General features: G+C 53.0%; 1 protein-coding gene across 4 annotated transcripts in view; it reads left to right on the top strand.

The window, feature by feature from the left end:
- LOC140385213 (regulator of G-protein signaling 22-like) overlaps positions 1-25,582 on the top strand; it is a 198,201-nt gene that overhangs the window by 122,592 nt on the left and 50,027 nt on the right. For all 4 annotated transcript variants that reach the window (XM_072467116.1, XM_072467118.1, XM_072467117.1 and 1 more), the window contains exons 18-19: positions 9,173-9,335; positions 16,228-16,386. In XM_072467116.1, the coding sequence (XP_072323217.1) occupies positions 9,173-9,335; positions 16,228-16,386 (322 nt within the window). The remainder of the gene's footprint in view (positions 1-9,172; positions 9,336-16,227; positions 16,387-25,582) is intronic.

Here is a 25,582-nt window from a genome sequence, read left to right on the forward strand (position 1 = left end):
GGTTCATAGGGATTGCTTCACTCTACCTCAGGTTGGGTTTGTAGACTCAGAAGGCTCCAAATTCTCCCAAGATCTTTGTGATTACTTCCATGCTGCTTTGCGGGTCCAAGATATAGAGGAGCAGGTCATCCACATGGAGCGAGTCTCTGCTCTCTGTCTTTTCTTCGGAATCCATTCCAGCTTCTCGCCGCTCTGAGGGCGATCGTGAGCATTTCGATTGCAAGCGCGAATAGGAGCGGGGACAGCGGGCATCCCTGCCTTGTGCCTCTGTGCAGCTGGAAGTATTCAGAGCTGGTGGCGTTGGTCTGTACGCTTGCCTTGGGGGGGGGGGTTATACTGGATGAGGTGAACCCTGTCCCTAGCCCAAACTGCTCCAGTACCTCAATGAGGTACTTGCACTCGACGCTGTAGAAGGGCTTCCCTACATCCAGGGAGACGATCACCTCTAGAGTTCTCGCCCTGGATGGGGTCATTATCACGTTCAGCAACCTGATGTTCACTGTTAGCTGTCTACCCTTAACAAAGCCCATCTGGCCCCCAGTGACCACCTCTGGTACACAGTTCTCCAGCCACTTAGCCAGGAGTTTTGTAAGCATTTTCGCATCCACATTGAGCAGCGAAATGAGTCTGTATGATCCATACAGTGGTGTTGGGAGGGGCGGGGGTGTAGGGTGAGGGGGGGGGTGGGGTGAGGGTGGTGTTGGGAGGGGCGGTGTAGGGTGAGGGTGGTGTGGGGTGAGAGTGGTGTTGGGAGGGGTGGGGGTGTAGGGTGAGGGTGGGGTGGGATGAGAGTGGTGGGGGGGCAGTGTAGGGTGAGTGTGGTGGGGTGAGGGTGGAGTTGGGGGGGCGGTGTAGGGTGAGTGTGGTGTGGTGTGAGGGTGGTGTTAGTGGGGGACGGTGTTGACACACATATCATCGGGAATCAGAACTCCACGGGGTCTCATTTCCTCGCCCGACGCCGACCTTCACCCCGACAACTGCCCTTTCCTCTGGCCCGCCGACAATGTCGAGGGCCCGCAGGTTCCCCTCCAGTCTTTTCCCACTCCTGGCGGCTATGGTCAGCCTTCTCCTGGGGCGGTGGGTGGGGGTTGGGGTGGGGAACAGAAGATGTTCAGTGTTAGACAGTCCGATGCATGCAGCCAAGGGGTGGGTAGCTGATGGCTTCAATGGCCAGGGCACTGGGCCATGGCGGACGGTATGGGTGCTGGCATGTGGTAAAGGCTGGGGGTTCGGACGCCCTCTGGGTTGGGGGTGGGGTAATGGATGTGTGGGACAAGGGTTGGTAAGGTGGCACAGTGCTGCCTACTCACCCTGGCCACCCTGAGGAGGTCGTACAGTTTCTTCCGGTACAGCGGTCCGGACGTTGTTGCTGGCGACGCTTACAGCCTCTGCCGCCTGCGTCCAGGCCCGGCGAACAGCGGCGGCTGGCAGCCTCCTTCCTGGGCCAGGATACAGGGTCACTGGCCTACCCTCCATGTCGTCCAACAGGTCTCAAGCTCGGGGTCTGTAAAACAGGGTGTCGCTCTCCTCGCTGCCACCTTGTTGGCTGGGATGGTGTGTGTGGGGACTGAATTGTATACATGCGGCTGCAGCTTATCAGCCTCCTGAGTGTCAATCGCAAATCCAGAGAATCCCGTATTCTCATTGGAATAAGTATAAACCTCTTAATCGGTCCAGGTGCAGTGCCATTGTTGCTGTCGTAGAACCCCCCGTGAATCCTGCCCCAGTGTCAACCACTTAGTCTCAGGGACGAAGAATTCCGTCGCTTGTACAGACGAGGAATTCCTTCTCCCCCGTGTGCATCAACCGCCATTGGTCCGCTGCCTTCATCAGTTCCATAAATGATCCCAGTTCTCCAGCCATATCTTCTGTTTTCCCTGCTCTGGGGTCCGACCTGTCCATCAGTGGGTTCTGTACACAGTTAAAGCCCCCCCCCCCCCCGATCAATCGGTACGTATCTATATCTGGGATTACCGCCATGGTCCTCTTTACAAATTCTGTGTCGTCCCAGTTGGGCGCGTTCACGTTCACCAGGACTACCGGTGCTCTGTCCAGGACAACGCGGACCATGACGTACCGTCCCCCTGGTTCCATAACCATGCTCGTCGAAGTAAACACCCTATTGTTTATCAGTATGGCTCCCCCTAGCTCTCATCCCATAGCAGGAATGGTAGGTCTGTCCCACCCAGCCCTTCCTTACCCTCACCCGGTCCTTCTCCCTCAGGTACGTATCTTGGAGGAAACCTATGACTCTTCACTGGGCTGTTAGGACCCCTGACATTCTAATGTGGGGGTTTTGTTCCCCCCCCTCCCCTTCCATCTCCTGCAGGATCAACTATACTCACCATGTGGATGCTCCCCTGCACTCCGGGGTTTCCCTTTGTTAGGCGGCCATCCAAGATTGCCGCAGTTACCGTTCTCACTATGAGGCCGGGCCCCTGTGCTCCGGATTGAGGCACGATCAATTGGACAAAGACGATAGTTGAATCCAACTGAGGCTTTATTGCTATCAGATGTGTGGCCTCCCACAGCAACTGGCGAAATGGCTGCTGGGTGGAGGACACGCATATTTATACCCCGCCTCCTGGGCGGAGCCAGCAGGCAGGGACTACCGGCGAACCTGTAGTACAGGTTTTACCGTACATCACCTAATACAGGTGCAACAGTGGTTTACCACATTCACCCCCTGTTAAAAATTGAGTCCGGCGGGGGTGGTGGATAACTATATACAGCAATGAGTTAATATTTACAAGATTTGAGCAAACAAATGTCCTTTGATGTCCGGTGAACCGGTCAGAGGTTTAGCCGGTCCGGGGCCTTGATGTTCCTCTGGGAGCGACGCAGTGGTGTCGGCAATGTTGGTGCTGATCTGGTTGGTCGATGGTGACTCCGGGAGCGTGCCAAAATCCTCTTCATCGTCGGGCGTGGGCAGGGGGACGATGGATGGTCCTGGTGGGGGTGCTGTTGGGAGCGACAGGGGAGGGGAGGGTGGCGCCGGGGGTGGAGGGGGTGTGGGGGTGGAACCTGCTGGTGCCAGGTCCCTGAGGGAGACAATATCCTGGCGGCCGTCGGGGAACACCACATATGTGTACTGGGGGTTTGCGTGGAGCAAGTGCACCCTCTCCACCAACGGGTCCGCCTTGTGGAGTCGGACGTGCTTACGGAGGAGCACGGTTCCCGGAGCTGCGAGCCAAGTCAGGAGCGACACCCCAGATGTGGACTTCCTGGGGAAGGCAAAAAGACGTTCACTGGGTGTATTGTTAGTGGCAGTGCAGAGTAATGAGCGAATGGAGTGGAGTGCATCAGGGAGGACCTGCTGCCAGCGGGAGGCCGGGAGGCTTCTGGACCGTAGGGCCAGCTGGACCGCCCACCATACCGTCCCATTCTCCCTTTCTACCTGCCCGTTTCCCCGGGGGTTGTAGCTCGTCGTTCTGCTGGAGGCAATACCCCTTATGAGCAGGAACTGACGCAGCTCATCACTCATGAATGAGGATCCCCTGTCACTGTGGATGTAGGCGGGGAAATCGAACAGAGTGAAGATTGTGTTGAGGGCTTCAATGACGGTGGCAGACGTCATGTCGGGGCATGGGATGGCAAAGGGGAATCTGGAGTATTCGTCGATCACACTGAGAAAATAAGTGTGACGGTCGGTGGAGGGGAGGGGGCCTTTGAAGTCCACGCTGAGGCGTTCAAAGGGGCGGGACGCCTTCACCAGGCGAGCGCGGTCCGGCCGGTAGAAGTGCGGCTTACACTCCGCAGTCACCTGGCAGTCCCTGGTGATTGTCCTTACTTCCTCGACGGAGTAGGGCAGATTTTGTGCCTTAATGAAGTGATACAACCGTGTGACTCCTGGGTGGCAAAGGCTGTGTGTAGGACGTGGAGTTGGTCTACCTGTGCACTGGCACATTTACCTCGTGATAGGGCGTCTGGAGGTTCTTGAGTTTGCTGGGGCGATACATAATCTTGTAATTATAGGTGTGAGGTACCCTCAATAATGACGCTTAGAGTGTAAATGGTAAAGAAGGCTTTAATAGTCTAAGAACTATGCTAGAACTGAGACATGTGCTGACTGCTGCACAGCCCACAAGGCAGCCCTTTATGTATGGCTCACAGATGGGCGGAGCCAGAATCGGAGTCCCCAGGGTTCCAAGCCCTGTCTTAAAGGGGACATCACCTTACATGATGACAAGGCAGTAACCGTTCATCACATTCACCCCCTGTTTAACAAAGAGTCCGGCGGGGTGAAGTGTCATCATAGGTCCATCCGTCTCAGTGGCCGGATCGTCCTCATTGACCTCCTCAATTCGGGCGGTGGTGCGGCGGGCACGGACGTCCTGGTTGAGGGTACATCCGGGAGCACAGCGGTCGGAGCTTCGGTCCGGGTCGGGGCAGGGGAACTAGGCAGGGCCGGAGTAGCGGTGCCGGCGCCGGCGGGGTGTGTCAAGGGCGGGCGCACGGTAGGTGCTCACCAACGGGGGGTAGGGCCGGAAGGGAGTGTGTTGTAGGGGGCGCCGGGTCCTGTAGGGGAGCGGCGCGGGAAGGGGCGTCTGTAGTGGTGGATCCAGCGGGTGCCGGATCCCGGAGGGAAACCGTATCTTGCCTGCCGTCGGGGTACTCGACGTAGGCGTAACTGGGGTTGGCGTGGAGCAGTCGGACCTTTTCAACCGGGGGTCCGTTTTATGGCTCCTCGTGTGCCTCCGGAAAAGAACAGGTCCCGGAGCCATCAGCCAAGGTGGAAGAGAGACCCCGGAGGTAGACTTCCTGGGGAAGACAAACAATCGGTTGTGAGGGGTCTCATTCGTGGCCGTGCAGAGGAGTGACCTAATGGAGTGTAGGGCATCGGGTAGGACCTCCTGCCAGCGGGTAGTTGGGAGACTTCTCGACCGCAGGGCCAGAAGGACAGCCTTCCACACGGTCGCGTTCTCCCTCTCCACTTGCCCGTTTCCCCGGGTTATAACTGGTCGTTCTGCTCGAGGCGATGCTTTTGCTGAGCAGATACTGACGTAGTTCATCGCTCATGAACGATGTACCCCGGTCGCTGTGGATATAAGCGGGGAAACCGAACAGAGTGAAGATGCTGTGCAGTGCCTTAATCACGGTGGCTGAGTCATGTCGGGGCAGGGAATGGTGAATGGGAAACGGGAGAACTCATCGATAACGGTGAGAAAATAGGCATAACGATTGGTGGACGGGAGGGGCCCTTGAAGTGCACGCTCAGTCGCTCAAAGGGACCCGAGGCCTTCACGAGTCGAACCTTGTCTGGCCGGTAGAAGTGCGGTTTGCACTCCGCACAGACTTGGCAGGCCCTGATCATGGCCTTGACCTCCTTGGTTGAGTAAGGTAGGTTGCGGGACTTGATAAAATGGAAGAGCCGGGTAACCCCCAGGTGGCAGAGGTCATTGTGGATGGCATGCAGGTGGTCGTCCTGCGCGTTGGCACAAGTGCCGCGGGACAGGGCTTCTGGGGGCTCGTTGAGCTCCCCTGGACGATACTTGATATCGTATGTGTAGGTGGAGAGTTCGATCCTCCACCTCAAAATCTTATCACTTTTTATTTTGCCCCGTTGCGTGTTATCGAACATATAGGCGACTGACCGTTGGTCGGTGACGAGGGTAAACCTCCTACTGGCGAGGTAGTGTCTCCAGCGCCGCACAGCCTCCACAATGGCTTGTGCCTCCTTCTCGACTGCAGAGTGTCAAACCTCGGAGGCGGTGAGGGTTCGGGAGAAGAACGCTACTGGTCTGCCTGCCTGATTGAGGGTAGCAGCCAGGACGATGTCTGATGCATCGCTCTCTACCTGGAAAGAATGGTTTTGCCACCGCGTGCATATGAGCCATGGCCCTCCTCTCACACATACCTCCTGGCGCTAGCTTTCCCGCTAGTGGGATGGCCCCCTTTCCAGGGTCGGTTTGACCCCCTCCTACACACGCTCTGCTGCTGTTCCAACTATCTCCTGTGCTCTTCTGCCCTCGTCCCCTCCTTTCTGTGTTCCCCTGTTCATAGCGAGGCGATGCAGCCCCGCGCAAAGTTATCCATTGATTTCCTCCACCTCCCCTGTGCCTTCCTCATCGCTGTCTCCGCTTGCTCGCTGCTCTTGTCCCTTGCCACCGTTCGTGGTGTCCGTGCAGCCTCTTGAGCTGCTTCTTCCTGGCATTTTTACCGAGTATCTTGTCGTTGAGGGTGAGGGGATGTTTTAGTCCAATTTTGCGGGCTGCATTCGGTCAAAAGTACCTATTTTACTGTCTTACGGAGGAGAGCCACCTGATGTTCGACTACACAGCACACCCCCCGTCACCATAAGACTGCTCAAGCCGACCTTAGCCGTCGTGATTAGAGGGGCTGGTTTAGCACAAGGCTAAATCGCTGGCTTTGAAAGCAGACCAAGGCAGGCCAGCAGCACGGTTCAATTCCCGTACCAGCCTCCCGAACAGGTGGTGGAATGTAACCATTAGGGACTTTTCACAGTAACTTCATTTGAAGCCTACTTGTGACAATAAGCAATTTTAATTTCATTGAACATAGAACCATTACTTTTGCACATTTTATGGACATTAACGTGCTACATCAGGTGATTCCCCACAGCACCCCTTCTGTGCACATTGTTGCATTTTCTAATAAGTGCTGCTCACTGGAGCCACTTACATCACGCCAAAACACACCACTTTAATAAACTGTTTCTCCTTTATTAAAAAGGTTTGGTGAAGGAGGAAGAACCGTTTGTCATATTCCTCATTGCAGTGTTTTCAGAAGCAGTGGGGTATTTTAATATAGTTTATGGCACAGGATCACACTTTTGACTCAACCAATTATTCTCTTGTTTATCAAGAACTTTTCTGTCACAACAGGCAGAATAATACGAGGGGGAAGCGGGTGGGCAACCCAACCAGAAACAATGTTGGTGTGGGGCTGATAGGCTCCGTACCGCACTGCCCCACTGCCATAAAGCACTGTGGGGAGGATTAATGGGGTCCGGGTGGGATTCCACCCTCTCAGCTGCCGGCCAATCCAACTGACTAATGGCTTCAGCAATCCCGGCTGTGCGGGAAGGCACCAGTGGCGGCTTCCGGGGCTGCAAAGGAGATGGCCAAGGCCCATGTATCCCGGGAGCTGGTAGGTCTGGGGTCTTGGACTGGGAGCGTGTGGGTAGATTAGGGAGACGGGTGAGGGTGAGGGGTGGGAGGGTGCCAAACATTTTATGTCATGGGCAGCGTATTCTCAGCGTCTTGATAGCAAATGTAATTGATCCTTGATTATTCATTTAAAGATAGCGGGGCAGGCTGCTGATTTTGGTGCCCGCCTCCTCACCCACCCTGCTTACTATAGGGGTGAATTTGGGGGTGATGGGGAAGGTGGTGGGTTGGGTACCCACCCTATTTTCTTGTTCCACCACCCTCCCCCCTCCCCCCCCTGCAGGGAACATCATCTGGGCCACATACAATTCAGCCCACTGATTCCATTCTGTAATGGGAATTCATAAAATATTGATATTTCAATATGATTCTAAATTGCAAGACTAACTGTCGCTGTTACTGTAGTTCCAACACCCTGGCTTTTAATGCAGTCAATTCCCACTTGTCCTGGGGTCACAGCATGAACTCTTAATTTTAAAAATTAGCTGAAGTCTTGGGTCTTTGGCTGTCCAATAGCTACAGTCATCAGGGGCGAATTTCTCCCCAAACGGCGCGATGTCCGCCGACTGGCGCCCAAAACGGCGCCAATCAGACGGGCATCGCGCCGCCCCAAAGGTGCGGAATGCTCCGCATCTTTGGGGGCCGAGCCCCAACATTGAGGGGCTAGGCCGACGCCGGAGGGATTTCCGCCCCGCCAGCTGGCGGAAACGGCCTTTGTTGCCCCGCCAGCTGGCGCGGAAATGACATCTCCGCTCCGGGCGGCGCATGTGCGGGAGCGTCAGCGGCCGCTGACAGTTTCCCGCGCATGCGCAGTGGAGGGAGTCTCTTCCGCCTCCGCCATGGTGGAGACCGTGGCGGAGGCGGAAGGGAAAGAGTGCCCCCACGGCACAGGCCTGCCCGCGGATCGGTGGACCCAATCGCGGGCCAGGCCACCGTGGGGGCACCCCCCGGGGCCAGATCGCCCCGCGCCCCCCCCAGGACCCCGGAGCCCGTCCACGCCGCCTTGTCCCGTCGTTCAAAAGGTAGTTTAATCCACGCTGGCGGGACAGGCAATTTATCGGCGGGACTTCGGCCCATCTGGGCCGGAGAATCCAGCGGGGGGGCCCGCCAACCGGCGCGGCCCGATTCCCGCCCCCGCCGAATATCCGGTACCGGAGACTTCGGCAACCGGCGGGGGCGGGATTCACGGCAGCCCCCGGCGATTCTCCAACCCGGCGTGGGGTCGGAGAATGACGCCCCAGGTTTGTAGATTAAAACACAATTAATTTTTATTAATAATAACTATAATTAAATAGGCAACAAAGTCACCCCACCCTCTATACACACATACACACACACACAAGACAGAGGGGAATGAGGAGTGTAAAATAATACAAAAGTAAAATGTTTCAGGTGGAAGTGTTCCAGTTAGCTCTTTCTTCAGTCTAGGCCTCCAGTTGGATATCTTTGCTTTCAGTCAGTTATGCTTTTCACTGTAGATTCATCAGGGTCTCGAGATTTCCCTGCACACTCAGAAACAGCAGGCAGGAAAACATTTGAAAGAGAAAGGGCAACACGCAACCTTTCCTGTCAGTGCCCAGGTGCTTTCTCTGCTAGGTCCTCAACCCCCCACCTGGCAGAACCCAATCACTGTTGCCAGGCAGAATATTGTCCCTGGCCAATTCATTGTCCACCAGCCAACCAATTGAACCAAACCCCTCCGATCTCATGGGCGCCAGAAAGTCTGAGTTCTTCTGTTCAAAAGCAAAAACTTCATAGCACAGTGTGCTATTTTGAAACGTTTGAGTCCCTCACTTATCCTGCTCAACTTAAAGGTCTGTCTCCATTAAAGATCCATGAACGATAACAACAAAGTAAAATAAATAGGAAATAAGGGAATCAACAGGAAGGGGCCTTACACTGTGTTGTAAATACTATGTGATAATATGCCCACACCTTAACTTGACACAGTGACAACACTGCAGTGCTTAGTTAGTTTGGTAATGGTTTTTAATAATTGCGGTTTTGCTGATAGATGGAACATTTTCTCTCTTTTCTTGCAGCGTGGACCTCAACTGCTGGTTGGACATTGACCACTATCTAACTATACCTTACAATGACAAAAAAAGTAAAGATAGCACCTCCAATGAGATCATCAGCAAATACCTGAATCGAAAGTATTTCCTTGGACCCAGCAGCCCTGCAACCAAAGAGCAACAGGAAGAGGTAACTGTCTGAAAGTTCCAGTGCTTTGCACTGTGACTCAAGGTGTTTGAAGCTAAAATTTAGGCGGTCAATCCAAAGTGATTTGGAGCTTGCTATTTGTTTCTTGACAGGTAAATTATGAGCTGAATTTTGACCTAGAAAAACAGGCATGTTTGTGTCAGCTGTGGAATGGGATGGGGGTGGCGGCTTAAAGACTGAAAGTTCTTTTCCGCACCCAAACCAGCGCCAACTCCCCTGTTCCCAGCTTTAACTGGGGTCGGATGTTGGGCGGCCGGCCTAATCTATTCCAAGGAGGCGGGTTGAATATGATAATGAAGCTGTGAGCCTCGTTGTCATTCAGGTTTTCAATTTTATCTCTGATGGGGTTTCCTGAGGGGGAATCTGACAGCTGCCTCGAGGTGAGAACTTGGTGGATTCAGGAGGTACGTGCCTTCATATCTAACCCCTACCCCCTCTGGATATAGGTGCCCACTGGAGGAATCTCTATAATCAGGAAACGCCCTGGCCTTCATCATGGGGTACCCTGATTTGCCACCCCTGATCCCCCCACCTTCCACCTCCCCTACAACCATCAAGATCCACCAGCAAGAGGTCTCCGACCCAACCCCAACCTCCAAACCATTCCCGTTGTTTTCCCGTTATTCGCACCCTCCACCACAGGGCAACCCATGGCGGGGAACGCCGCCGACGGGACCAAAAGATCCCATCGACGGGATCAGCCGGAAAAGTTCAGCCTATGTTTTGAGTTTTACAAGCATAGGCTAGTTGGGTACGGTTAATACTTTGCCTGTCTAGAGCAGCTGAATGGACATGCTGGGATAAAAGCAAATTACTGTGGATGCTGCAATCTGAAACGAAAACAGAAAATGCTGGGCAATCTCAGCAGGTCTGACAGCCTCTGTGGAGAGAGAAGGGAGCTGGCGTTCCGAGTCTGGATGACTATGTTGTCAATTTGACAAAGAGTCACCCAGGATCAAAATGTTAGCTCCCCTCTCTCTTCACAGATGCTGTCAGACCTCCTGAGATTGCCCTGTATTTCCTGCTTTTGAATGGACACACAGTTTGATATGATCCGCCGTCAGTCGTTGGGACGTACGGCCAATATAGCTGTATCATATGGCAGCTGTTATCATCTCATCTGATGTTAACACTGGACATGTCTGATCCCAGAGTGAAATCTGTCATGATAGATCCTGGGCGGGATTCTCCACTCCCACGCCGAAGTGGCCGCGCCGTCGTGAACGCCGTTGAGGTTCACGACGGCGCGGAACGGCCCCGGTCCCGACCGACTCAGGCCCTGACAATGGGCCAGGATCGGGGCCGCGTCATCTACACGCGCCAGGCCATGTCGCCCGCGTAAAAGCGGCGCCGCATAGATGACGCGGCCGGCGCCGCATAACGAGCGTCATCCGCGCATGCGCGGTTGCCGTCCTCTCTAAGTCCGCCCCGCAAGAAGATGGGGGACGGATCTTGCGGGGCCGCGGAAGGAAGGAGGTCCTCCTTCAGAGAGGACGGCCCGACGATCGGTGGGCACCGATCGCGGGCCACCCCACATTCCAGGTAAAGCCCGGTGCAGGATCCCCCCTCACCCCCCCCCCCCCCCAGGCCACCCCCTCAGCGTTCACGCACCGCCCACGACTGCAGCGACCAGGTGTGGATGGCGCCGGGAGGAACCCGCCATTTTGGGCTGGCCGCTCGGCCCATCCGGGCCTGAGAATAGCGGGGGTGCCGGAGAATCGCCACCTTGGGTGTCTCCGGCGATTCTCCGGCCTGCGTCCCGCGAAACTTGACCGGGCCGTTCCCGCCGCTTGGGAGAATCGCGGGAGGGCGTCGGACCGGCGTCCCCGGAAATGTTGGCGGCCCAGGTGATTCTCCCAACTGGCGTGGGAGTGGAGAATCGCGCCCCCTAATTTTGGATATTCTTTTCGAAACCATGCAGCTAATTACTGAACAAATTCACAGGGGTCTGCTGATGAGCTTTTAACACAAAAATTAAATGTTTATTAAACAAGATGAACAGTATTACACCAGACAAAATGGTTGGAAAGAACTCAATACAAACACAAGGAAATTATTCAAAAATTCACTATTCCTTCACCCCAGCTATATCTTTACAGACACAAATATTCTGGAAGATTAAACAATTTACCAGATCTAACTTATACTCTAATACCCACGGTAATTATGTGAACCAACTGGTGAACTGTGGTCAGACACCCCACAGTCAAAAATAAATGGTAAATGTGACCAAAGCAGATTCCAGATGATCCTGCGATTGTCGCTGCAGCTTCAGCAACTGATTTAGGACGAGTCCAGAGGCTCGGCATTTTACTCTGGCTCAGTAGAATTGTTGCCTCCATTCAGTCCTCCGAGTGCCGGCGACCTCGGTGTCACTGTCTCCGCCTGCTGTGGATCAGATTATGTGCAGTGTTCACTAGATTGTGAACCTGGGCGTGATCTAAATCAACTCCCACCAAGGTGTGTGTCTCCGCCAAGGTGGAGGGTGGTGGGTGAGCGTCTGTGACAGCTCTTTTAAGGTTGTGTCCTACGGGTCCTCACCTGAGGTGCTCTCAGAGCTGGGGCCAGGGTCGTGGTTGCCTGTGGTGTCATGGGGCGAGGTGTTTTCAGAACCCCACAATGTATCATGGAGTCCAACCAACTCTCCCCCTTTAATGGATTGTTGTTTTTGAAGCACACGGCTTGTTCTCCAGGTGTGGGATTACAATTATGGACACGTGGGTTTTTAAACACGAAACAATGTTTATTCTATGAACTCAACTTAACCTTTTAAATAAACATTGGATCACTGAACACCCCTTACTTCAAAGATAACCCCGAAAATAATACAACACTAAATAATCCTTCAGTTATTCCTTTCAACATCCAAGAGCGTTAACACCTTTAAACAGAAACACATCAGGTTAAAGGCATTACTTTTATGAGTTTAAATCACCCAAATGATCCAGAGATAGTCTTTCATGGCAGAGATCACAGCAGATCCAGCTCACTGCAAACACAGACACACCCCAGCTCTTTCAAACTGAAACTAAAAACTGCAAAATGGCTGATCTAAAACCCAGCTCCACCCACACTTTGACATCACTGCATTTCTTAAAGATACATTGCTTAAACATCCATTTCTTGAAGCCACTCTCACATATAATAATATGATCAGGGATAGTCAGCATGGCTTTGTGAAGGGTAGGTCATGCCTCACAAACCTTATTGAGTTCTTTGAGAAGGTGACTGAACAGGTAGACGAGGGTAGAGCAGTTGATGTGGTGTATATGGATTTCAGCAAAGCGTTTGATAAGGTTCCCCACGGTAGGCTATTGCAGAAAATACGGAGGCTGGGGATTGAGGGTGATTTAGAGATGTGGATCAGAAATTGGCTAGCTGAAAGAAGACAGAGGGTGGTGGTTGATGGGAAACGTTCAGAATGGAGTTCAGTTACAAGTGGAGTACCACAAGGATCTGTTCTGGGGCCGTTGCTGTTTGTCATTTTTATCAATGACCGGAGTCGGGAGGTCATGTTGCAGCTGTACAGAACTCTGGTACGGCCGCATTTGGAGTATTGCGTACAGTTCTGGTCACCGCATTATAGGAAGGACGTGGAGGCTTTGGAGCGGGTGCAGAGGAGATTTACCAGGATGTTGCCTGGTATGGAGGGAAAATCTTATGAGGAAAGGCTGATGGACTTGAGGTTGTTTTCGTTGGAGAGAAGAAGGTTAAGAGGGGACTTAATAGAGGCATACAAAATGATCAGGGGGTTGGATAGGGTGGACAGTGAGAGCCTTCTCCCGCGGATGGATATGGCTGGCACGAGGGGACATAACTTTAAACTGAGGGGTAATAGATATAGGACAGAGGTCAGAGATAGGTTCTTTACGCAAAGAGTAGTGAGGCCGTGGAATGCCCTACCTGCTACAGTAGTGAACTCGCCAACATTGAGGGCATTTAAAAGTTTATTGGATAAACATATGGATGATAATGGCATAGTGTAGGTTAGATGGCTTTTGTTTTGGTGCAACATCGTGGGCCGAAGGGCCTGTACTGCGCTGTATTGTTAAAAAAAAAAAAAAAAAAATGACAGTGGGCATTGGGCACGTGGCAGATGTGCCTAGGCGGGAAAGTGGAGATTATTAGCCAACCAGGTAACACACACTATAGTGAATTCACAGTAGCATTGATAGAGGGATAACCTGGTGCAGGATCCTCATCTGGTAGCTTGCTGTCGACCTCACCGTTGCTGCAGGGGCGATCAACATCATCTCTGGCCAGTGCGATGGCTCTGTTCTCAAAGTCACTGAGAATGGGGTAGCACGGTAGCATTGTGGATAGCACAATTGCTTCACAGCTCCAGGGTCCCAGGTTCGATTCCGGCTTGGGTCACTGTCTGTGCGGAGTCTGCACATCCTCCCTGTGTGGGCGTGGGTTTCCTCCGGGTGCTCCGGTTTCCTCCCACAGTCCAAAGATGTGCAGGTTAGGTGGATTGGCCGTGATAAATTGCCCCTTAGTGTCCAAAATTGCCCTTCGTGTTGGGTGGGGTTACTGGGTTATGGGGATGGGGTGGAGGTGTTGACCTTGGGTCGGGTGCTCTTTCCAAGAGCCGGTGCAGACTCGATGGGCCGAATGGCCTCCTTCGGCACTGTAAATTCTATGATAATCTATGATAACCAACACACCACACCTGGTCTGGGACGTCTCCTTTTTGATGTTCACGTTCTTGTCCTGCATAAAGACCAAAGGAGAGGGTTTGAGCAATATACATGGCAGTGCAAATGAGAAGGATTGCAGGCAATTGTGGGCAGTTACTGGAGCCTTTGACGGAATGAGGATGAGATGAGCAGAGGGAACAAGGTCAGATAGAGATGTGAGATTGTGTGTGAGAGAGTGAGTGGTGGTGCCCATTGAAATGGCAGCAAGTGAGACCCCTGTAGACCTGCGATGGCCTTGTGAGTGTGTGAGTTGAGAGTGGTGACTTACCCTGGCGAAACGGATGAGATCATTCAACCTCTTTCTGCACTGGGTGGCCAACCTCTTCTGGGTAGCGTTTGCATTGAGCACCACTGCCACCACCTCCCAAGCTGGATTTGTGATGTTGATGGCCTTCTGCAGCCAGAGCAGGGACAGTGGACATCACATAGGGCCCCCATGGCATCTAGCAGGAGCTAAATCTGGGGACAGCACTCTTTTTCGGTTTTGGGGTCATATCTTTGAAGGAGTTGTCCTGGGCTGCGAGCATTGAGGACTGTGCTATAGCCATCTAGAGTGAAGGGGCAGGCAAACTGCACTTAGTGCAATTCAGGGAAAATTCCTCTCTTGGTCTTTCTTATGAGGGTTTCTAATTCCCACTTTGAAAAAGTTGCCTCTGAATTCTCTCCAAGCGTCACTCCCACTCTGAAGGCTACAACAAGAATCCACCTCCAGCGTTTCAATCTCACCTTTCGAGATTCCTTTCCCCTGGATCCCCTCGTACACTTCCAAGCACATTTCTGGCTGTGCTGAGCCGAACGCTACTGCTCCAAAAGGGTACCTTTGCCTTTACGGCATGCATCACAGAGTCACCAACCATCGGCTGCCCATCCTGATTCTTTTCTCTCGAACCCACTTTGCTTCCAATCTGCTCCCACAGTTCTTTCTTCCACTTGGAGCATTTTTCTCTCTTCCATTGGTTTATTGTTGATTCAGTGGGATCTCTCTCTGATCCCACTCTTTGTCCTTGCCTGCGACTTTCTACTGGGACCTCTTTCTGTCCCACTCCCTGGTTTGGGACCTTCTCCATGACCTCATCCCTGTGTCCTGTTCTTTGGAATGCCTTCCCTCTAATGGCACTCCAGTTCCAGGTCAACTGATCTGCCATTTCATCTTTTCACTTTTTTGCTTCCATTCCTTCTGCACATTTGCGCAGGGCTGGTTCCCAGCCTAATGAATAAAAAGACTAACTGTGCATGTGCAGCCCTTTCCCAGCTGGTGCATGCACAGAAGTCTCCAGGGCGGTCAGAAACTGTAGCTCTCGAACTGTGATGTACATACTCAACTTATGGTAAGTTTCTTTTTGAGTTTCATCACACTGGCACTGATGCCAGCTATATAGGCTGAGAGTCCCAAAGATTGGCAAATTGTATCAAATGGTGTGACTCACGTACCCATGCTGGAAGCCGTATATATTCAAATACGGGGCCCTCTCCGTTGCACACAGAAGGAACACGTCCACACGTTGCATTTTTTTCAACTAAGGAAAAGCTGAGGGGACAGCCGTCCCCTGGTTCATTCCTCACAGCAACGCCTTGACCAATCCGTTCCCTGGTTCATTCCCCAGGGCAATGCCTTGACCAACCCGTTCCCTGGTTCATTTCCCACAGCAACACCTTGACCAATCCATTCCCTGGTTCATTCTCCAGGGCAACGCCTTGACCAATCAGAGTTGACCTGCCCGGTTTGAATTTGAACAAAACTGGGCAGTTAACTGCTCCATGCTGCATTCTCAAAGGCAATGCCTCCATCAATCAGCGTTCACTTGTCAACCAATCAGTATTTTCTTCTCATACAGCATCAATTGTTGTTCCCCTATTAGGATTTAGTAACTTCCAACGAGCCATCCTGCAAAGTGCAAGACAAAAAGCTTAGGTAGCATTTTTTCAGCAAAATTCAAGTTCTGTACTATCAAACAACTGTTTACTGAATTTCATGCACCAAGAGCGCATATTTGGAATTTGGACCCATCCGACTAATTTTAAGAGATACAAAGTCACACAAATTTACAGTATTCTCAGTGGGCAAAGCTTTGCACCAGAGGTGCACATTCATAGATGTTGTTATGGAAAATAGTAATGTTTAACAGCAAATTTAGGGGGAAATTAATGAACATTAATGTAATTCTTCTCTCCAGGTGGTGGCATTAGCTGGAGGACGGGGCCAGTTGACCAAAAATCAGTTGCCTACAGAGGTAGCACTGGAGGTGCAAAGATATGCAAAAGACCGGCTAGAAAATAAATGGCTACCAATGTTCCTGTCCACACCAGAGTTTACTGCGAATCACCATATACGGGTAGGGTAACCCTGCATTTGAACAAACTGTTATGCCGATTTCATGGTTGACCCTGAGGGCTCCGCAGATCTTTAAAATGAAGGGCGTAACCTGGATGCTTAAATCCCAGCTCCATTTCTGACCGGGACTATTTTTACAGGCAATGGAAGGATGGCAGGGCATATTTCACACAGGCAGGAAACCCAAACTCAGTTGGGCCATTTGAACTTGGTGCTGAGTTTAAACAGACGCACTTTGGCTGTTCCAAGGGCTGTTACCTGTAATATGTGAGTCACAAATTAATGGAATAGATGTAAACATTCTTGAGATGGGGATAATGCATTTTTAAGTATCATGATCTGAGTTTTTAAAAAATCCCCTGCTCTTTAAACATGAAGAGAACAGGCTGAGGCCGACAATTAGAGTTTTAAAAAAAACACCATCTACTAGACTGCTAACATTGTCTGGCTATCTGGTGTGAGTTAGAAAAATAAATTATCATCTATTCAAGCAGTTTCACTAGAGTTTTTTGTTGATACTTCCCAGGGTCTATTATTATGCCATTCTGAATGCTTGGCTGAATTTCAAAAGCTACAGTTATCTCAGTGGGGTTCTGAATTCACAGTTTCATTGACAGTTTAAATTGGCAATTAAATGATTAGCTATCTTTGATGTGGAATCCAAATATAAGTCTGTTCTTGTGAGAGATTAACTATTGAGGAAATTTAAATGAATTGAATAGATTTTATGAAAAGGAGATTTTTCACTATCAAGTGTGTGTTGGCATTAAGTTGTATTAAGTTTATTTTTTTCATCTCAGTGGTGTTCCTGAGGTCTGCCCAAGATGGATACTGGGTGAATGGTTATGGAGTTGGCATAGGGGTATTTAGAAACACAGAGGGTGGTTGCAGGTATGGGGTGGCATATGGGGGTAGGTGGGAGGGTGAGAGTGTATGAGGGATGAAGGCTGAAAAGGGCCTATTAGAGCTTCTAAAATACAGGTGAACAAAGGTGGGCCTACTAACCAGTCTACCTCATCACTGACCTGCCCCTGTGGCCGAATACAATCTGCTTCTGGGGCCAGCGGGTCCGACTCTATCCTGCTCCCACCTCCCTGGAGCGGAAATTGGGTCTAACGGGCACTTTATCCAAGGTGCCTCTACTGCATCGGGAAATTTCCCAACTCAATTTATCCACAGAGTAATGACTTCCGGTGGTAGCCATGGTGTGAGTGGTTGTACATTTGGCAGCTCCCACTCGAGGCGGTTTTTTGCGGACATTTTCACCGTTTGTAGGTTGGATGTTTTGTGGAAAAAAGGGGTGACGTTGACTGATGAAAAGTTTGACTCCACTGGTGGGGCTGGTGGATGGATCCACGCATCAGAAGGGAGCAGTTGGAGCAAGAGAATCTTTGTGTGCCACAGGTCAATTTAGCAGAGGGTAAAGGATCTGCCTTGCCTGCCCAATGGTCGTCGGAGCGACTGGCGGACTTCTTAAATGAGAAGTTTAGCCGACAGAGGAGGGAGGCCCAGGAGGACCTAGCCAAGGCGGTAGAACCGTTAAAAACGGAATTGACCACATGGAGCAGAGGCTGGAGTCCCAGGGCCAGGCCATTCGGAAAGTGGAGGAGGCGGTGGGGGAGCACGAGGAGCAGCTCGCCTCGTTGGTGGCTGAAGTGGATCTGGTGCGAGAAACCCAGAAGCGGTTAAAGGAGAAGGTAGAGGACCTGAAGAATCGCTCCCGGTTACAGAATCTAAGAATCGTGGGGATGCCTGAAGGCATCGAGGGAGCGGAGGCTGGCACATATATCGCCACGATGCTGGAAACGTTGATGGTGGAGGGGGCCTTTCACTGGCCCCTGGAGGTCGACCGAGCGCACTGGGCGCTGATGAGGGAGTCGCAGGCGAATGAGCTGCGCGAGGGCGATGGTGGTGCGTCTTCACCGGTTCCTGGACAAGGAGAAGGTATTGAGATGGGCGAGGCAGACAAGGAGGTGCACCTGGGAGGGGAGGGGGGGGGGGCTTCAGGTGGACCAGGACCTGGGCGTGGACCTGGCGAAGAGGAGAGCCAGGTTTAATCGGGTGAAGGCTGCCCCCTTTAAAAAGGGGTGACATTTGGGATACTGTACCCGGCCTGCCTCTGGGCGACTTTTAAGAGCCGAGGACATTATTTTGGAATGCCAGAGGAGGCGGTGGAGTTTTTAAGGGACAATGGACTGACAGGAGAAGGAAGTTTGGGGGGGAGGGGGGAGGAGGTGGCTGTCCTTGCCAAATTTGATGAGCTACTACTGGGCAGCAAATATAGCCATGGTCAGGTAGTGGGGTAGGGGTCAGCGTGGGTGGTGGGTGGGAGCAGCCTCTTGTAAGGACACTAGCTTAGGGGCATTGTTGACAGCCCCTCTGCCGTTCTCACTGGACAGTCCGATGGTGGTGGTGGCCCTGGGGGTGTGGGGACAGTGGCAGCAGCACCTGAAGCTCGAGGGTGCCTCGGTTTGGGCTCCGATTTGCGGGAATCACAGGTTTGTCCCGGGGGGGTTCTGGACGCGGGGTTCTGGGGGGGGCAGCAGGCGGGGATTGAGTGGTTTGGAGACCTATTCGTGGGGGGGGCAGCTTCCTGAGCTTGGAGGGACTGGTGGAGGAGTATGAGCTGCCAGCGGGAATGGGTTCCAGTACTTACAGGTGCGAGACTATGTGAGGAAACAGGTGGGGTCCTTTCCTGACCTGCCGCCCCCGGGGTTGCAGGACAAGGTGGTGTCAAAAACAGGGGTTGGTGAGGGCAGGGTGTCGGAGGAATTACAAGGAATTAATGGACAGGAAGGGCGCCCCGATTGGAGGAGTTAAACAGAAGTGGGAGGAAGAGCTGGGGAGGGCTTTGGAGGCTGGGGTCTGGGAGGAGGCTCTGAGAAGGGTGAATTCATCCGCTTTGTGTGCTAGGCTTAGCCTCATTCAATTTAAAGTCGTCCAAAGGGCGTTTATGACGGTGGTCAGAATGAGCAGGTTTTTTGAGGGGGTGGAGGACAGGTGTGGGCAGTGCACGGGAAGGCCCGCGAACCATGTCCACATGTGTTGGGCTTGTCTGAAGCTGCGGGGATTCTGGCAGGGGTTCACGGAGGTCATGTTCGAGGCTCTGAAGGTGGTCTCGAGTCCAGAAGTTGGCGATTTTTGGAGCGTCGGAAGACCCGGGAGACCAGGGGGCGAGAGAGGCCGACGCCTGGAGGGGTTTGCCCAGAGATGGAAACCGTTTATCGACTTCTTCAAGGATAATTAAGAAGTCAGTATGTGGGGGGGTATGGAGGGTAACGGCAGGGAGGGTGGGGCCCAGGGGTGTTGATTATTTATTTGTTATGTGATTTCCTGTTCCTGTTTGTTCTCTTTTTTTGGTTTTGGTTGTGTTTGATATATATATAGAGAAATGCCTTCATATAAACATTTTTTGAAGAGGTAGTGAAAATCAAGCTCTGTGTATAAAGCAGTGTTATCTGAATACCTTACATTGAATGTATAAACTAGACCTCTACTGCTTTACATCCAACACAATAACAGAGATTAGATATATTTGTGAATGTTTATTCATTAATGTTAGATGAATATATTTGATTTTTAAAAAAATATTTTATGTGATATGAGTGTTGTTGGCAAAGCCAGCATTTATTGCTCATCCATAATTTTCTTTGAGAAGGTGGTGGTGAGCTTCCTTCTTGAATAACGATAATCCAGGTGTGTGGGTACACCTGCAGTGCTTTTCGGAAAGGAAGTCCAGGATTTTGATCCAGAGACAGTGAAGGAACGGCGATATCGTTCCAAGTCCGGAAGGTGTGTGGCTTGGAGGGGAACTTGCAGGTGGTCGTGCTCCCATGCAATTGTAACCTAAATTGTAACCTTCTAAACCCACGACCACTACCATCTAGAAAGACGAGGACAGCACCACCACCAGGAAGTTCCCCAAGTCACTCACCATCCTGACTTGGAAGTATATCACTGTTCCTTCACTATCGGCCCAACAAATGCAGGCCCATCCAGCGACGCACATATCCCGTAAAAATGAATTAAAACAAAACTTTAAAACTCCAAATTGAGCGAGGAATTGAGAACAATTCGAGGGGCAGGCGCACAGATGCCTGGAAGTAGGATTTCAAGTCAACAAAAAGAAAATGTGTTTTATTTATCGAGACATTGGAAGGACAATTGAATTTCAGGCGAATGTTGAAGGGAAGATTCTAATGGAAATGTTTGCTATTGTGAAAGGTTTTGGGAAAGTGAATAGTGAATGGTTGGGAAATAAGGTTTAAAAAAAGGGCTACGGTCACAAGGAGGAGGTTAGCTGAACCTTTTAATGCAAGAGGTCATTGGAATAAGATGCTCTTTATGTTATTCCAATAGACCAGAACTGTAGACTATTGAGGTTGAGATGATCGCAGCATTGGATAACCACAGAGTAGGGGGAAATAGGACAATTATCAATGGGGTGGATTTTAACTCTCCTGGTTGAGATTTCCATTGACTTCAAAATTGGGAAAGATTTTTTTTTTAAAAATAATTTTTATTAAAGTTTTCACAAAATATCAACAACAAAATGTAAAAGGAACCCAATAGAATTAAATACCAAACAAAACAAAACAACCCCGTGCCACCCTCCCCCTATACATAAATAATAAATTAACAAATGCCGAAACACATAGCAAACATAGCAAATATATACACCCCCTCAGATCCCCCAGCATAGACAAACAAAAATAAAAGAGAACCAGCCCCACCCCCCCCCCCCCCGGAGCTGCTGCTGCTGACCATTGTCTACCGTTCTGCCAGGAAGTCTAAGAACGGTTGCCACCGCCTGAAAAACCCTTGCACCGATCCCCTTCAGGCAAATTTCACCCTCTCCAATTTAATAAACCCCACCATATCGTTGATCCAGGATTCCACGCTCGGGGGCCTCGTATCCTTCCACTGAAGAAGAATCCTTCGCCGGGCTACCAGGGACGCAAAGGCCAGAATACCGGCCTTTCGCCTCCTGCACTCCCGGCTCCTCTGCCACCCCAAATATTGCGAGCCCCCAGCCCGGGTTGCATCCTACCACCCTCGACACCGTCCTCACTACGCCCTTCCAAAATTCCTCCAGCGCTGGGCATGCCCAGAACATATGGGTGTGGTTTGCTGGGCTCCCTGAGCACTTAACACACCTGTCCTCACCCCCAAAAAACCGTCTCATCCTTGTCCCGGTCATGTGTGCCCCATGCAGCACCTTAAACTGTATGAGGCTGAGCCTCGCGCACGAAGAGGAAGAGTTCACCCTCCCTTGGGCATCTGCCCATGTCCCCTCCTCGATCTCCTCCTCCAACTCCACCTCCCACTTACCTTTCAGCTTCTCCACCGAGGCCTCCTCCTCCTCCTGCATCACCTGGTATGTTGCCGAGATCTTCCCCTCTCCAACCCACACCCCTGAGAGCACCCTGTCCTGTACCGTGCGTGGTGGCAGCAGCGGGAATTCCACCACTAGCCGCCTGGCAAACGCCCTTACCTGTAGATACCTAAAGGTGTATCCCGGGGGGAGCCCATACTTCTCCTCCAGCTCACCCAGACTCGCGAACTTCCCATCCACAAACAGGTCCCCCAACCTTCTTATCCCTGCCCTGTGCCACCCCGAAAACCCTCCATCTATTCTCCCTGGGACAAACCGGTGGTTCCCCCATATCGGGGTCCACACCAAGGCCCCCACCTCCCCCCTGTGCCACCTCCATTGCCCCCAAACTTTGAGGGTAGCCGCCACCACCAGGCTCGTGGTATACCTCATTGGAGGGAGCGGCAGAGGCGCCGTTGCCAGCGCCTCCAGACTTGTGCCCTCACAAGACGCCGTCTCCAGCCTCTTCAATGCCACTCCCTCCCCCTCCATCACCCACTTGCGCACCATCACCGCATTGGCGGCCCAGTAGTACCCGCAGAGGTTGGGCAGCGCCAGCCCCCCCCCCCCCCCCCCACCCCCACCCCCATCCCTACCCCGCTCCAGGAACACCCTTCTCACCCTCGGAGTCCCTCGCGCCCACACAAACCCCGTTATGCTCCTGTTGACCCGCCTAAAGAAGGCCTTCGGGATAAGAATGGGGAGGCACTGGAACAGAAACAAAAACCTTGGGAGCACCGTCATCTTGACTGACTGCACCCTACCTGCCAGGGACAGCGGCAACGTGTCCCACCTCTTAAACTCCTCCTCCATTTGCTCCACCAGCCTCGTGAAATTAAGTCTATGCAGGGCTCCCCAGCTCTTGGCCACCTGGACCCCCAAATACCTGAAGCTCCTCTCTGCCCTTTTTAGTGGGAGCTCGCCAACCCCCTCTCCTGGTCTCCTGGGTGAACCACGAACAACTCGCTCTTCCCCATGTTGAGCTTGTACCCTGAGAAATCCCCGAACTCCCTGAGGATCCTCATTACCTCCGGCATTCCCCCCACCGGGTCCGCTACATATGGCAGCAAGTCGTCTGCATAGAGCGACACCCTATGCTCCTCCCCACACCGCACCAGCCCCCTCCAGTTCCTCGGCTCCCTCAGTGCCACAGCTAGGGGTTCAATCGCCAGTGCGAAGAGCAGGAGGGACAGGGGACACCCCTGCCTCGTCCCTCGATGCAACCAAAAGTACTCAGACCTCCTCTTGTTCATGGCCACACTCGCCATCGGGACCTCGTACAACAGCCTAATCCACCTGACGAACCCCTCCCCAAACCCGAACCTCTTCAGCACCTCCCACAAGTACCCCCACTCTACCCTATCGAAAGCCTTCTCAGCGTCCATCGCCGTCACTATCTCCGCCTCCCCCTCCCTCGCCGGCATCATAATAACGTTCAGGAGCCTCCGCACATTTGCGTTCAACTGCCTCCCCTTCACGAACCCCGTCTGGCCATCGTGGATGACCTGCGGCACCCAATCCTCAATTCTCGTGGACCTTCGCCAGCACCTTGCCATCTACATTTAACAACGAAATCAGCCTGTAAGACCCATACTCCAGGGGATCCTTGTCCCGCTTAAGGATCAAGGAGATCAGTGCCCGAGACATTGTCAGGGGCAAAACCCCCCCTCCCTTGCCTCATTGAAGGTCCTAACCAGCAACGGGCCCAACAGGTCCACATATCTCTTGTAAAATTCGACTGGGAAACCGTCCGGCCCCAGTGCCTTCCCCGCATGCATGCTCCCTATTCCTTTGGCCAATTCCTCCAGCCCAATCGGTGCCCCTAATCCCGCCACCAGTCCCTCCTCCACCTTCAGAAACCTCAGTCGGTCCAGAAAGTGGCCCATCCCTCCCTCCTCCCGTGGGGGCTCGGACCGATACAATTCCTCATAAAAGTCCTTGAAGACCCCATTGATACCAACCCCACTCCGCACCACACTCCCTCCCCTATCCTTAACTCCCCCGATCTCCCTAGCTGCATCCCGCTTCCAAAGCTGATGCACCAGCATCCGACTTGCCTTTTCCCCATATTCATAAATCGCCCCCTGGGCCTTCCTCCACTGCGCCTCAGCCTTCCTGGTGGTCAACAGGTCGAATTCGGCCTGGAGGCTACGCCTCTCCCTCAACAGTCCCTCCTCCGGGACCTCCGCATACCTCCTGTCTACCCTCACCATCTCCCCCACCAGCCTCTCCCTCTCCCTCTGCTCTCTCCTCTCCTTGTGGGCCCTAATGGAGATCAGTTCTCTCCTAACCACCGCCTTCAGCACCTCCCAGACTATCCCCACTCAGACCTCCCCGTTATCGTTGGCCTCCAGGTATCTCTCTATGCTTCCTCGGACCCGCTCACTCACCTCCTCGTCCGCCAACAGCCCCACCTCCAAGCGCCACAACGGGCGCTGGTCCCTCTCCTCCCCCAGCTCTAGGTCTACCCAATGCGGGGCGTGATCCGAAATAGCTATCGACGAGTACTCCGTATCCTCTACTCTCGCTATCAGCGCCCTGATCATAACAAAAAAGTCGATCCGGGAATAGGCCTTATGAACGTGCGAGAAGAATGACAATTCCCTCGCCCCCGGCCTTGCAAATCTCCAAGGGTCCACCCCTCCCATCTGGTCCATAAACCCCCTCAGCACTTTAGCTGCTGCCGGCCTCCTACCTGTCCAAGACCTGAAGCGATCCAGTGCCGGATCCAACACCGTGTTAAAGTCCCCCCCCATTATCAGGCCCCCCCACTTCCAAGTCCGGGATCCGACCCAACATGCGCCGCATAAAACCCGCATCGTCCCAGTTTGGGGCGTACACGTTGACCAGCACCACCCTTTCCCCTTGCAGCTTACCACTTACCATTGCATACCTGCCGCCATTGTCTGTCACAATGCTCGACGCCTCGAATGACACCCTCTTTCCCACCAAGATCGCCACCACCCCGATTTTTGGCATCCAGCCCCGAATGAAACAGCTGGCCTACCCACCCCTTAATCTTACCTGGTCTGCCACCTTCAGGTGTGTCTCCTGGAGCATGACCACATCCGCCTTCAGCCCCTTCAGGTGCGCAAACACCCGGGCCCGCTTCACCGGCCCGTTCAGTCCCCTTACGTTCCAAGTTATCAGCCGGATCAGGGGGCTACCCGCCCCGTCCCCCGCCGACTAGCCATAACCCCTCCTCGGCCAGCCACACGCCCGCGCCCCACGGTGCCAGACCCCCGTCCCAACCCCCTCTACTCGCTCCAGCTCCCCCTTGACCATACCAGCAGCAACCCGTTCCCCCCCCCCGCCCCCCCCCCCCGCCCCCCTCCCAGCTAGGACCCCTCCTAGCTGCATTGCTCCCCCCCCATTGCACTCCCGCAAGTCAGCTGACTCCTGCTGACCCCGGCCGCTCCCGCCTCTCCTTCGACTCCTCCCATTGTGGGACTTCCCCTCCCCCTCCGTTACCTACCCGCAGGCTCTCCGCCTCCCCCTTCCATCCCAAGCACGGGAAAAAACCCGCGCTTCCCCGCCCCGGCCCCGTTTCCTCCAGCCTTCAGCACGGGAAAAAGCCCACGCTTTCCACCTGCCCAGCCCCGCCTCCTCTGGCGCAGCTCCTTTTACAGGCCCAGTCCCCCTACCGGCCATCCACCCCCTACTCCGTTTACTTGCCCCCCCCCCCCCCAAGAGCCCACCCAACATACCCAACCAAAACAGTGCCCAACGCACCCTAACCACCCACACCGAACCAAAAATAAACAAGAACAAAGAACCCCCCCTCAAAATGTAACACAACAACAACAATTCCCGACCATCCCAA

This window comes from Scyliorhinus torazame, chromosome 11 (genome assembly GCF_047496885.1).
Source record: "Scyliorhinus torazame isolate Kashiwa2021f chromosome 11, sScyTor2.1, whole genome shotgun sequence".
Taxonomy (NCBI): Eukaryota; Metazoa; Chordata; class Chondrichthyes; order Carcharhiniformes; family Scyliorhinidae; genus Scyliorhinus; species Scyliorhinus torazame.